The sequence below is a fragment of the Echinops telfairi genome, unplaced genomic scaffold (assembly GCF_000313985.2).
Source record: "Echinops telfairi isolate 266 unplaced genomic scaffold, ASM31398v2 ScPeMD7_1;HRSCAF=3_0, whole genome shotgun sequence".
NCBI lineage: Eukaryota > Metazoa > Chordata > Mammalia > Afrosoricida > Tenrecidae > Echinops > Echinops telfairi.
In genome coordinates, this window is record NW_022103896.1 from 15,043,630 (window position 1) to 15,055,785 (window position 12,156).

At 49.6% G+C, this 12,156-nt stretch overlaps 1 protein-coding gene across 1 annotated transcript in view; it reads left to right on the forward strand.

Annotated features, from left to right (window-relative positions):
• Positions 1–12,156, forward strand: part of WASHC5 (WASH complex subunit 5) — a 52,968-nt gene that overhangs the window by 28,523 nt on the left and 12,289 nt on the right. The window contains exons 12-22 of the mRNA XM_013006559.3: positions 1,520–1,686; positions 1,806–1,881; positions 3,294–3,404; positions 4,229–4,369; positions 5,533–5,613; positions 6,635–6,736; positions 7,552–7,731; positions 9,778–9,902; positions 11,339–11,501; positions 11,884–11,986; positions 12,077–12,156. Of these exons, the coding sequence (XP_012862013.1) occupies positions 1,520–1,686; positions 1,806–1,881; positions 3,294–3,404; positions 4,229–4,369; positions 5,533–5,613; positions 6,635–6,736; positions 7,552–7,731; positions 9,778–9,902; positions 11,339–11,501; positions 11,884–11,986; positions 12,077–12,156 (1,329 nt within the window). The remainder of the gene's footprint in view (positions 1–1,519; positions 1,687–1,805; positions 1,882–3,293; positions 3,405–4,228; positions 4,370–5,532; positions 5,614–6,634; positions 6,737–7,551; positions 7,732–9,777; positions 9,903–11,338; positions 11,502–11,883; positions 11,987–12,076) is intronic.

Below are 12,156 nucleotides of genomic sequence, written 5' to 3' on the forward strand. Positions count from 1 at the left end.
GGGGGGGGCGGCGGGCAGTTCCAAAAGTAGGGTAGAAACCTGAGGGAGAGTGTGATCGGGAGAAAAAACAAGAAAACAGGGCTGCATGTACCCACTGTCTCTATGCTTGCCAGAGTATGTGTTCTAAGAGAAGAGCTACCAGTGGCCCACAACAATGACAGCCCTTGTATAATGATCAGACCCTTATTTTCCCCCACCCTGGGGTGGGGGGGTGGCGAGAGATTCTTGTTTGGGTTTTTAATCTCCCCAAATAGGATCATGCCTGAAAGTCATGACCGTGATCCCCCTGAACATCTGCGTGCATGTTTGGTCGGTTTAAAATGGAGAATACCAAGCATCCTCGTCCTGACCATCAATTTTGTTACTTAAAACGCCACCTCTGCTCATGATCTGTGACCCAGTCCACTTGGTCTGGGTGTACATTTTCCCAGAGATGGAAGTGAACTTCTGACAGGCGTTGTCTCGGGCGGATTCCTAGGCCGGTCTCCATTCGTGGCAGCACATATAATACTCCATTGTTCACACACCAGCGATTCCCTGGCCGTCTCTGAACAAGTGCACTTTGTACGGTTGCTCTTTCATGGCTGTTCATTTTCATTTCCCAGTGCAGAGTGCAGCTCTCCACAGCTTTGTAAAACGTGGATGTTTTTCCTCTTTTGCATTAATCAACTATAGCATATGACCCAGACCCCTTGAATTCTTTGAAATGTCAGGGCACTATGGAATCATTGAAGATCCCTAGTGGCACCCTGGGTTAGGCTTGGGGCTGTTAATCGCAAGGCCCAAACCTGCCACTTAGCCCCTCGGTGGAAGAAAGATGAGGTTGTGTGCTCCTGTGAAGATTGGCAGTCTTGAAAACCCTCTGTAGCAGTGGTGCTTAACCTGTAGGTTGCAACCCTTTTGGGAGTCAAACAACCCTTTCCCAGGGGTCGCTCGATTCACAACAGTAACAAAATGACAGTTATGAAGTAGCAACGAAAATGATTTTGTGGTTGGGTGGTGACCACAACATGAGGAACTGTATGAAAGGGTCACGGCATTAGGAAGGTTGAGAACCACTGCTCTCTAGTGTCCCGATGAGTCAGAATTGACTGAGAGCTGTGAGTTTGGTGTTTGGCTTTATGCTAGAATCATTACTCTAAGGAATACATCCAAAGAACTCCATGTATAAATGCCTTTTCCTTGGCTATGATGTAACTTTTGCCTTTCTTCGCAGCTCTGCAAATCTTCAGAATTAGGAAGGTTTCACAATGTGTGTCTATTGATAAAGTGGAAAACGGAAGTACTCACTTTCTTTGGTCATACATGTTCAGGGCAGTAAGTCATGGAGTGTTTGCTAATCACAGAGATGTATACATTGCTTTCTAACCTGGCTCCTCTAGTCCTAACATTGTAATGTGAAATACAGATGTTATCCAACAATCGTAGTTAGTAAGTAGGATGCTTTATTTCAGGAAAGGCTTGTAACCTTGCAAAGGCCATTCTGAACTCAAAAACGCCACATGCTTGTGCACCACAGGTTCAAGAGTTCCACCAGTTGGAATCCAATCTGCAAGTATGTCAATTTCTGGCTGACACCCGAAAATTTCTCCACCAAATGATCAGGACCATTAACATCAAAGAGGAGGTCCTGATCACAATGCAGATCGTAGGGGACCTCTCCTTCGCCTGGCAACTAATCGACAGGTAACTGTGGCCAGGTGATACACCTGCTGTGTAATGTCCAAGTCCGGCCACGGCAGCCTGCCATTTGCCCTGAGTGAAGGCTGCTACGTACAACTTCTCACCTTTATGTCTCCTCACAGTTTTACCTCCATCATGCAAGAGAGCATACGGGTGAACCCAGCCATGGTTACTAAACTCAGAGCTACGTTCCTGAAGGTAAGACGAGAACTGGGCGGTCACCTGCTTGGTTCCCAGGGAAGCGCTGCTCTCATTCACCAGTTCAGCCCAACCCTGCATCCTCTGGGAAACTTGCGTGCATTTTTGAGCGTTCTTATCTACTGAACATTGTGAGCCATTTGTCCAAAAGACGCCAGAAATGTGTGAATTTCACATTAAGAATTGGAGTTTCCATCCCAGAGGGGTAGAAGACACCTGCTGTCGTCTTATCAGCGTGCTGCTCGGGTTCCTTCCAGGGCCGCCTGCTGCTCCCTGCAGCACCCTTTCACAGCAGATCCGGCCCCATTACCAGGTTCTCCTCAAGCCCTTCCTTATGGTTGGTGACTTGGGTCAGTGGGGTCTCCCGATCTCCACCCACACTGGGGAGCTCCACTGCCCCCTACACTTCTCGTCTATGGCAGGCTTTCTCGCTCGAGCTTTGATCTCTCGGGGAGATCTCCCAGGGAGCACTCCAAAGGATCAGGGGGAACATTCTTGACGCCTGCAGCCCAAGGGTTGTTTAAAGGCGACTGAAGGAGGTCAGTGGAGTTCATGCCCATCTTTATTGAGACCATCCTGCTCACTCGGGGCTACGCTGAGGCCAAGGAGCAGTGGTGAACAATACAGCCCTGGGCCCTGCCCTCAAGGTAGCTTCAGGTGGCAACCAATGAACACAGAGCTTATCACTGTCTTAGAATTACCAAGACGGAAATGGACCTTTTTTCACATTTCAGAGTGTCCGCCATCGGCAATGGGCTTGATAGTTGATGACCTACTGTAGTTCAGTTATCTTGTTTGTTGTTGTGTTCACTTGCTTAGTGGTGCAGGAACTCATGGCATATCTTGCACGGGAGTCCATCAACCGAAAAGTCTGGCCACACAGAGGAGTGGTTCTTCTTGCACAGCACGGGACTCTCAGCCTTAAGCCTGCAGCAGAAACACCAGGAGGCCTTGTGTAAACACAGAAGGCCAGGTTCCAGGCCCAGAGTTTCTGACTGCGGTTCTACCCGGCTCCCAACTGCTACTGATACAGCCGTCCTGGGGTCCAGACTTTGCGAACCACCGCCATAGCAGAGAGGGAGAAAGACGGGGCGGGCTTTCTACTCCTGTAAACAATTACGGTCTTGGAAACTCAAAAGGGTACCCTGTACTCTGGGGTGGCTGTGAGTCAACATTGACTGAGATCAGTGAGTGTTTGGAGTTGGCCATAGCAGATGACCATGCTCCGTTTCTTTTTAATGACATCGCTGTCCTCTGATGTGAAGGTAGAGGGCATTCATGATGCTGATGCGATCCAAGAGTCCCTGACCCCTGTTGGACAGGGCCCAAGAGCTTTGTTGTTGATGGCCCCCTGGAAAGGGACGGGGGAGTTTCTCAGCCTCTTAGAAACAGAAATCCTGTGTGTCTTTCAGCTTGCCTCTGCCCTTGACCTGCCCCTTCTTCGCATCAACCAAGCCAACAGCCCCGACCTTCTCAGCGTGTCTCAGTATTACTCTGGTGAACTGGTGTCCTATGTGCGAAAGGTGAGGCACATAGCAAGGCGCTTACGGACTGAGTATCGTTGGATAAATGAAAGATTTGCTGGGGGCCCTGTGAGGATAGTCCTGTGTCCCTGCCCTTATTTTTCACTTGATTGCTGAAATGTGCAGCACCTGCAGGTAAGCTTCCTCTTCCTGCTACTAGGTATGCACAGGTGTGCTTTTCACTTTCAAAGAAGTCCTCGGGCTGCGTGTGAAATGCTGGTAGGACCCAGGCCCAGGTTCTGGATGTGGGACTCGAGGGACAGCCAGTGTGGTGGCTCCATAAAGTCACAGAGCTCTTTGGTGGAAGAGACAGCTCTAGACGGAGCTGAGCCTCGTCACAACCGGATGAGCATTTGCTTGGGAGCGTCAGTCCATGTTTTAATAGACGCTGACCACCACGGAGTCCAGCAGTTCTGGGTTCAAAGTCTACCTGTGTCACCTCCTAAGTGAGTGATCCAAGTTGTGTTAGCATCTCTGGACCACAGTCTTAAAGTCTGGGATGGGGGATGAGGCATTTTCTGGCAGCACCGTGGGTAAGTTCCTAATGTTTGAAGGAACTTGGCCTTGTTCATGGTGGGTGTCATTTGCTGTCCAGCCCACTGGAACTCGTGGTTCCATGACCTTCCATGAGACCACAGGAAGCACTGCCTAGTCCTGAGTCAGCTGAATGATCCCTCCATCCGGGAACCTGACAGCTGTGCGCAGCAGTAGTTCTTAAAACAACAAGGTTTTTAAGTTTCCCCGCATCCCTTCCCGTGGGAAAGTGCTGTTTGTAAATGCTGATACCCTTCATCCTAATCCTCCTCCTGCCTCTGTTTTGAAAGGTTTTGCAGATCATTCCAGAAAGCATGTTTACGTCTCTTCTGAAGATCATAAAGCTTCAGACCCACGATATCATCGAGGTGCCAACCCGCCTGGACAAAGACAAGCTGAGAGATTATGCCCAGCTGGGCTCACGATACGAGGTGCTGTGTCCTCAGCACTTGAGCCTTTTGATCCTTAAAATTAAAACCATGTAATGTCGCAGGGCCAAGGGGGCCTTGAAAGGCCATGCTCTGCCTGGCTCACTCTGTCCTCGTGGTCTCAGGACCAGTGCAGATCCGTTTTCACAGGCTCAGCGTTGACCATTTCAGTCCCACCGTGCCTTGCTCCTCTGGTGTCATTGAGCGACTGGCTCGCTATCCAGTGGAAGTGGAGCTCCACTCCTCACGTTCCTCTTGAGCAGTTTTGATGAATCGACCCTTCTTCTCTTTAGACTAACATCCCTCAACTTTCAACGTTCACGGGGCACAAAGTAATCCATATCCCGTTCACCACTTCCTGTAGCCTGACTTGAAATCCTCCTCCCACCTCAGGGCGGTTCTCCCCACATTCCTCAGCTTTTCTCTCTGTCTGAGCTTAGAATTAAAGCTGGGAAAAGTCAACCCAAGTCAAAGGTGAAGAAGCCATGCCAGTGTCCGTTTCTCTCTGGTACAGGTCCATAAAGTACGTCAAAAACTTAGATGGCCAACCTTGGTGTCTTCCATTTATTCAGACCCGAAAATGTCGCCCCTTGTTACCAATGCCGCGTGCTGTTGCTTGACAAGAGGGTGAGGGACAGGGAAGGGACAGTTACCTTCAGTAGTCTCAGTAGTCATCCTTTGGTAGCTGGATGGGCCCGTCTGTCTGGATGAGAGAGCCTGGAGCCCAAGGAAGAGGAAAGCCTGTCAACGTTTACGGAGCTGATGGCTGTCTGCTCACTGAGGTGCCTGACCTGTTGGAGAGTCGCGTTTCTGTCTGAGACTTGAATGTGCATGCGTCTTGAAGCCCGCCCCGCCTCAGTTCTCCTCTCTCTGACCACTCCAGGGCCCCACCTCAAATGCACTGCCACTCCCAGAAACACTGCCTGGTAGGGTAAACCTCCCTTCCCAAGACTGTAACTCCTGACGGGCACAGGAAGCCTCCTCTTTCTCCCGCAGAAGAGATGATGGTTTCGACCTGCTGACCGTGGAGTCAGCAGCCCAACTCACAACTCACGAAGCCACTAGGGCTCCTGACTCCTGGGCTTGTAAGCAGCTCTTTCCGCTTCCACGAAACAATGGGTCCTTTGCTGGAAGTACTTCCTTATGCCTCTCTTTCTTTGTTAAAGGTCGCCAAGCTCACTCATGCTATTTCCATTTTCACTGAAGGCATTCTGATGATGAAAACCACGCTGGTCGGCATCATCAAGGTAATCCTTCCCACGCTCGTCTGCGCGGCCAAGTCTTGTGGGTGTGGGGTGCTCGCCCGTCATTCTCCACGCCTAAGAGCACGCAGGACAGTCGAACTGCCCTTGAGGTGTCCCTGCCCGGGGTGATTTCTTGACGGGAATCTTTACAAGAGCAGATCATTGGTCTTCTTTCTCCCCTTGAACCTCTGGGTGGGTTCGAACCATCAACCTTGCCGGGAAAAACTAGGCACTTAACCACATGTACCATTATTACAATTTTCTTAAGTTTAAAGATCATCAAAAGCCGATAAAACCTATCAATTATCTCCTTTATGGCTTTTTAAAATAATGGGCTGTTTGTTTTTATTTACAATTGGAAAGTAAAAGAAACACATCTCAGGGAACTCAGGGACACGTGGTAAAACGATTTGCTGGTTCCCAACGTCTCTTAGTGAATCGAGAAGAGCTTTCGCATTCCAGGAAAACGTCATCAGCAAGTGAAGCTTGTCGAGCAGGCGGTAGATGTGCTTGTGTCTTCTTCGTCTTGCCACTGCACACAGCCAGCACGTGAACAACACTGCCAGCAAAGAGCGCTGCTAAAACCGCAGCGTGACCAGCGCTAGCCTTGACTCTCCTCATGTGGACATCCATCTCTTGAGGTGTCACTTGGAGGCGTGACACGCAGCTGAATTCAGCTTTCCTTTCTACCGCCTGCTCCTAGTGATAAGGAAAGGCACTTGCTAGTTTTAATGAAGTGATAAAAACATGGGGCCGTATCAAATTTTCCCTACCGCCCCCAAGCCCCTCGTCTTCAGAACGTTCAATTGGAAAGCTGTCATGAATTCTAGCGAGGTGCCGTGAGGCCTAAAAGAGGGAAGAGGCTGACTAAGGCTGCCCCACGTTGCCCTGGTCAAAGGGAGTAGGAAAGGCATAAAATCCAAACCATTTGGAGGGTCCCTTGTGGCTTCTGGACACCATGTTTGCCCTGGGTTTAAGATGGAGCTGCCCCTAACACCCTTCCTGCTTTCTGGTTCGCACGTAGGTGGATCCGAAGCAGTTGCTGGAAGATGGAATCAGGAAGGAGCTCGTGAAACGCGTTGCCTTTGCCCTGCACAGGGGCTTGATCTTCAACCCGAGAGCCAAGGTACCAAACAACCCAATGGCTCTCCACTCAGCTACCAGAGAGCACAAGGACACCATTTCACCCTTAGGGGCTCTGCCTTTCCTCAAAGGCATGATTTTCAGTACAACCCACTGACGTGCCTTTCATGGTTCGGAACCAAACGGATGTCCGATTCCGAGCCCCTTCGTATAGTTAGAAGGACGTCGTAGCCAGAAGACAGGAATTCCGAATACTGTGATTGTGCTTGACTTGGTGTGTGAATGCGCTAACTGCATGCAGAGCCGACCATCAGTTTGACTGCCCACAATTCAGACACATTTTGTTCCAGTGCCTCCATCGCAGGGCCTCCTCCCTCGTCCTGCCCCCGCTCCGCTCCCTGTCCTAACTCTTGGGACCTTGCCCTGGGTGCCTTTGGGTGGTGGTGATTATTTTACCACACAAGGGAAAGGAAGCTATGATTTGTACCCTTCTATTAAGGAATATGGTCATTTTTCTCAGAAGGAAAAACGCTTAAGCCTGAGATCAATGTGTAGGGTGCTTTATACCTCAATAAATCCAACTGAGACTGTTCTAAACACTGGCAAACTAGATACGGTCATCAGAGAGCATCATGCTCACCAGTTTTCACACACTTCTATGCGGTTTTCGCCCAGGTGAATGAAATAGATGTTGTGCTGAATCTCCTCCCTCCGTTGCTAGGCAGACGAGGAGTAGTTTGTTGCTCTCTGAGCCGCGGCACTGCTCTCGTGTTTGCTGTAGCATTTAAAGTCTAAGGACTGGATTCGTGGATGACAGTCTACCCCAACATAATAGAATGACTTCACCCTCTTGTACAGCCAAGTGAATTGATGCCCAAGCTGAAGGAGCTGGGGGCTACCATGGATGGATTCCATCGTTCTTTCGAATACATCCAGGACTATGTCAACATTTACGGCCTCAAGATCTGGCAGGAAGAAGTGTCTCGCATTATAAATTACAACGTGGAGCAAGAGTGTAATAACTTCTTAAGAACAAAGGTATCGTATCAAAATGATTTTTTTTTTTTTTTTAGTACCTGCCCAATTTGGTTCTTCTCTGACATTTAAAATACAGCCCCCAAACTTCTGGAGCACCATAAAGAACATTTACTGAAGCAGCTTCTTAAAATCAGCATGGTTGGATGGTCACGGTTACCTGGGGAAGTCCCTTCAGAGGAGGGGGCATGTAGAAAGGTGGTCAGGCCCTGGGGAACTTGCTCTCCTAAGGAGAAAGCTGGGACGGTTGCCATGAAGTTCTCCCGGGCTCACAGTGAGCCCTGAGGAGAAAAGAACTGCCCATGGGGTTCCCTGGGCTGCCCGCTCCGCAGAAGCACAGGTCCTGGTTTACGTGCCCATGGAGCGGGGTGATGGCAGCTGGGCTCGGCCGTCACGCTTCGAGCGCCCTTACTCCCTCCTTCAGAAGGGAATTCACATACAAGGGGTACCCCAAAAAAAACCAAAACGGAATTTTTTTTCAAACTTACGTATTTAAATTTTGTTTACAAAACAACCTTATCACCTTCAAAGTACTCTCATGACACTTAATACATTTATCAAATCTGCGATTCCATTCTTGGGAACACTTTTCAAACTCATCTGTTTGGCTGACAGCACCTCCTCGTTTTTTTTCTTCACCTCTTCTACGCCATCAAATCGCTGTCCTTCCACCTCCCACTTACTTCGAGGAAACAAAAAGTAGTTGCACAGAGCGAGTTCAGGTGGGAAAGGTGTGTGGGGCAAGAGAGGGATGCTGCTTTTTGCCCAAAACTGGCACACTGAGATGGCTTTGTGAGCAGGTGCCTTGTGGTGGCAAAACCAGTCCCCCGTCTGATGCCACAAATCAGGACTTTGTTGTCGTACACTGTTATGCAATCTTTTCAGAACCTCTAAATAGAAAGCTTGATTAACAGTCTGACCTGGTAGAACCAACTCCAAATACACTACAAGTCGCCATTTTCTTCTGTTGGGGAAGTTATGGATGTCCAGAACGAGGTTTGTCGTCAATCGGCATTCCACCTTTTTTGAAACAAGAAAACCACTTGCACACTTGAGTTTTTCCCATAGTGCTGTCCTTGTAAGCTGTGTCCAACATCACAAAAGGTTCTGCGGCATTTCTCCTGAGCAGGAAACAAAATTTCACAGACACACCCTGTTCTCTTAAATTGACCAGAAAAAAATGAGGTTTGAGCAAAACTGCTTTTATGCAAAACTTCAGTGACCAGAGAGAGCCTTCCAGGTGACGCCAGTGGGTGCCCTAACTCAGAGTGAGTTGCTTGATGCTCACCTAGTGGGGGAAAATGCATACTACAAAAGCTCTGCTCCACCCAGTGCAATTCCAGGGGTTTTTGGGTACCCCGTTGTATTCATGCAAAATGAAGCCACTGCTTCGAACTGTTATAATCCATGTGATCTTCAGTTCAGAAAGACTCAAGCCTTCTTCAGCGGGGTTTGACAGAGGGAAAAGGCACCAATAGGAAGCGGCACTCTACCTGCACCTTCGAGGGTCCCGGTGATATGGGAGCTGAAGAATAGGGTGGCAGGATCAGAGGCATGCTGGGAAACCAGCAAAGCTTTGTTGGCCAGAATAGGAAACAGCTTCACAAAGGAGAATTGAAGGGGCCAGGTCAACATCAAAATTCCTAAATGCCAAAACCGCGATGTGTGACGTTCATCCGCAGGTTACAAGGAACCGTGTGCAGGTGACGTTTTAGAAAGTAAAGTGTCTCCCAGGTTAAGGGATCTTTGAGACTTTCACATTTCACTGATACACACCGTCTCCGAAGACCAAAAACCACGTGTCCCCGAGTCTCCTCTTCTTCTCACTGCACTGCTTCGCAGATGTTTCTTTTCTTAATAAAGGTTGCATGTGGCCTGCCGGGGGAGGGAGGGGCTGACCATCCCTTTTCTAACCTTTGTTCTGTGAAACCAAAGACCTGTGGGTCTTCGCTCCATATACAATATTGTCTTTGGCAAAGTATGTGGGAAAGAGCTGGCTCCGTTTCATTATCTAAGATGTCCTAAAGAGTTCTGTACTTCCTGGCCTAGATTCAAGACTGGCAAAGTATGTACCAGTCGACTCACATTCCGATACCAAAGTTTACCCCCGTGGACGAGTCCGTCACCTTTATCGGCCGCCTCTGCAGAGAAATCTTGCGGATCACAGACCCAAAGTAAGTGTCTTGGGAATCCCACTGGCCGTGCCCACGTGGACAAGCCTAGTCCGCACACTTGGGTTGTGTAGCCTCAGGTCACACCCTGAATCTCTGCTGCAGGTGAATCCCACCTGTTTTGTTTATTATAACGCTTGCTGTCTTGGAGGCTGCCTGCCTTCCCCAATGTGACTCAGGAACCCCCACCCCCACCCGTATCAAAGCATAGATGGAACCAGAACAAAACATAAAACGGAACCAAATTCTCACCTGGCCCCCGGGCCTCAGCAGTGGACTAAGGTGTTTGATTACAGATTGCTCGGCCACCCCTTGTGTCGCGAGTGCCTTCTGCCAAACGAGTCAACGGATCTCGAGTTTGTCCGCTCATAAAGGTGCTCTGGTGGTGCAGTGGCTAAAGCGCTTGGCTGCTACAGGACAGTTGCTGGTTCAGACCTGCCAGCTGCCCCACGGGAGAAAGGTGTGAGTTTGCTTCCATGAAGACTTGCCCCCTGAGAAACCCACAGGGCAGCATTACTCTGGTCGGTCACTGGGTCAGAATGGACTGAATGGCGCTCCCGACCTTTCGGCGGCGAGGCGCTCCCTGTTTCTTAGCCCAACACACGAGCGCTTTGGATAGGAAGCGTACCACCAGTCAGTCATTGAGCGGTTTCCAGCACAGTGTCTGCGTGGAGTTGCCTTACTCAGGGCAGCAGTCTCCCCAGATGGGCGTGGTTGTTTGAAAGGTGGCATGACTGAGGCACAGTTAAGAAGTGCATCACACACAGCCCTGACTCCAAGCCCCAGCTCTTCCACGCCTGCTGTTCAGGCTCTGACGTACCATGACTCCTGGTTTACATTAGGGCCCCACGAGTTCTGAATGGGAAAAAAAACAAAAACAAACCACAGCCCCCCTTAGGCACATGTGGGATGGGGACCACGTTGGGAAGAAGGAAGTCTGCCTCGGTAAGCCCTTGCTCTCGGCTGAGCCTGGATGAAGCAGTGGGTGCGATGGGGAAGCGCGCAGGCTTACGTTCTGCCTCTGGGTCATTTCCGGGCACATGCTCACCACAGGGAGCAGTTACTAAAATGACTTCTCCCCCCCCACCCCACCCCCAAATGCTATCGCTTCTTTCTCGCTCCAGCTACGGCTGCCTAGTGGAGCTTCTGACTAGCATAGTGAGGATTCCACGTCCCATTCATTACCAGGATGGCAGTGGCCACAGGCTCTGGTTTCTCTCTGGAAATTTACAAAACGGCCACGTGGGCTCTACCACCTTCCAGGTTGACAGCCAAGCCTCACCCTGGCCTGTCAACACGGCTCAAAACCACAGTTCACTTCAGCAGAAGCGTGCCACTCAAACTGCAGATTGGGGTAGGACAGCGCCTTAATTCCACACCTCTCTCGGATGAATGCTGGGCGGCTAATGGATTTTCCATGCGTTTTGTTCTCGTTCTAGAACGACATGTCACATAGACCAGCTAAACACTTGGTATGATCTGAAAACACATCAAGAAGTGACCAGTAGTCGGCTCTTCTCAGAAATCCAGACCACGCTGGGAACCTTTGGTCTGAATGGATTAGACAGGCTTCTGTGCTTCATGATTGTGAAAGAGTTACAGGTGAGCTCCTGACGGTCTGCTACCCTGGAACACAGGAGAGTTGACCTTGCGGGGCAGCTAACGCTCCTTCCATGCTTTCTGATGCTGACAGCAGGCACCTGCTCCAGGGATAAACTGAAAGAGCTGGGGGTCAATGCAGTACTTTGATGGGACATTTGCTTCTGTGGGTTTCCAAAATTAGGAAGGTCCTTTATCTTCAAAACCAAGGACTATTTCTCATAAGAGCCCCACCTTACTGCTTCCCTCCGTCATCCAGTTTATCAGCCCTCGTGGCCTGTGGTGTAGACACAGTCTGTCTAGTGCAACGTTTTCATTATCTGGAGTATTTATTCCTTTTTCTCCAACGGAGTTTAGTTCTCTCATCACGCCTTCTCGTTTTCAGAATTTCCTCAGTATGTTTCAGAAAATTATCCTGAGGGACAGAACTGTTCAAGACACTCTAAAAACCCTCATGAATGCTGTCAGCCCCCTCAAAAGTATTGTAGGTAAGTGTCCTCGCTCCAGCCTTTGGGTGGAGAGAGCAGGGCAGCCTTCCCCAAGTGACCAAAGACAAAAATTGTATTTTCACCTTCCAGCAAATTCAAATAAGATCTATTTTTCTGCCATTGCCAAAACACAGAAGATTTGGACAGCTTATCTCGAGGCTATCATGAAG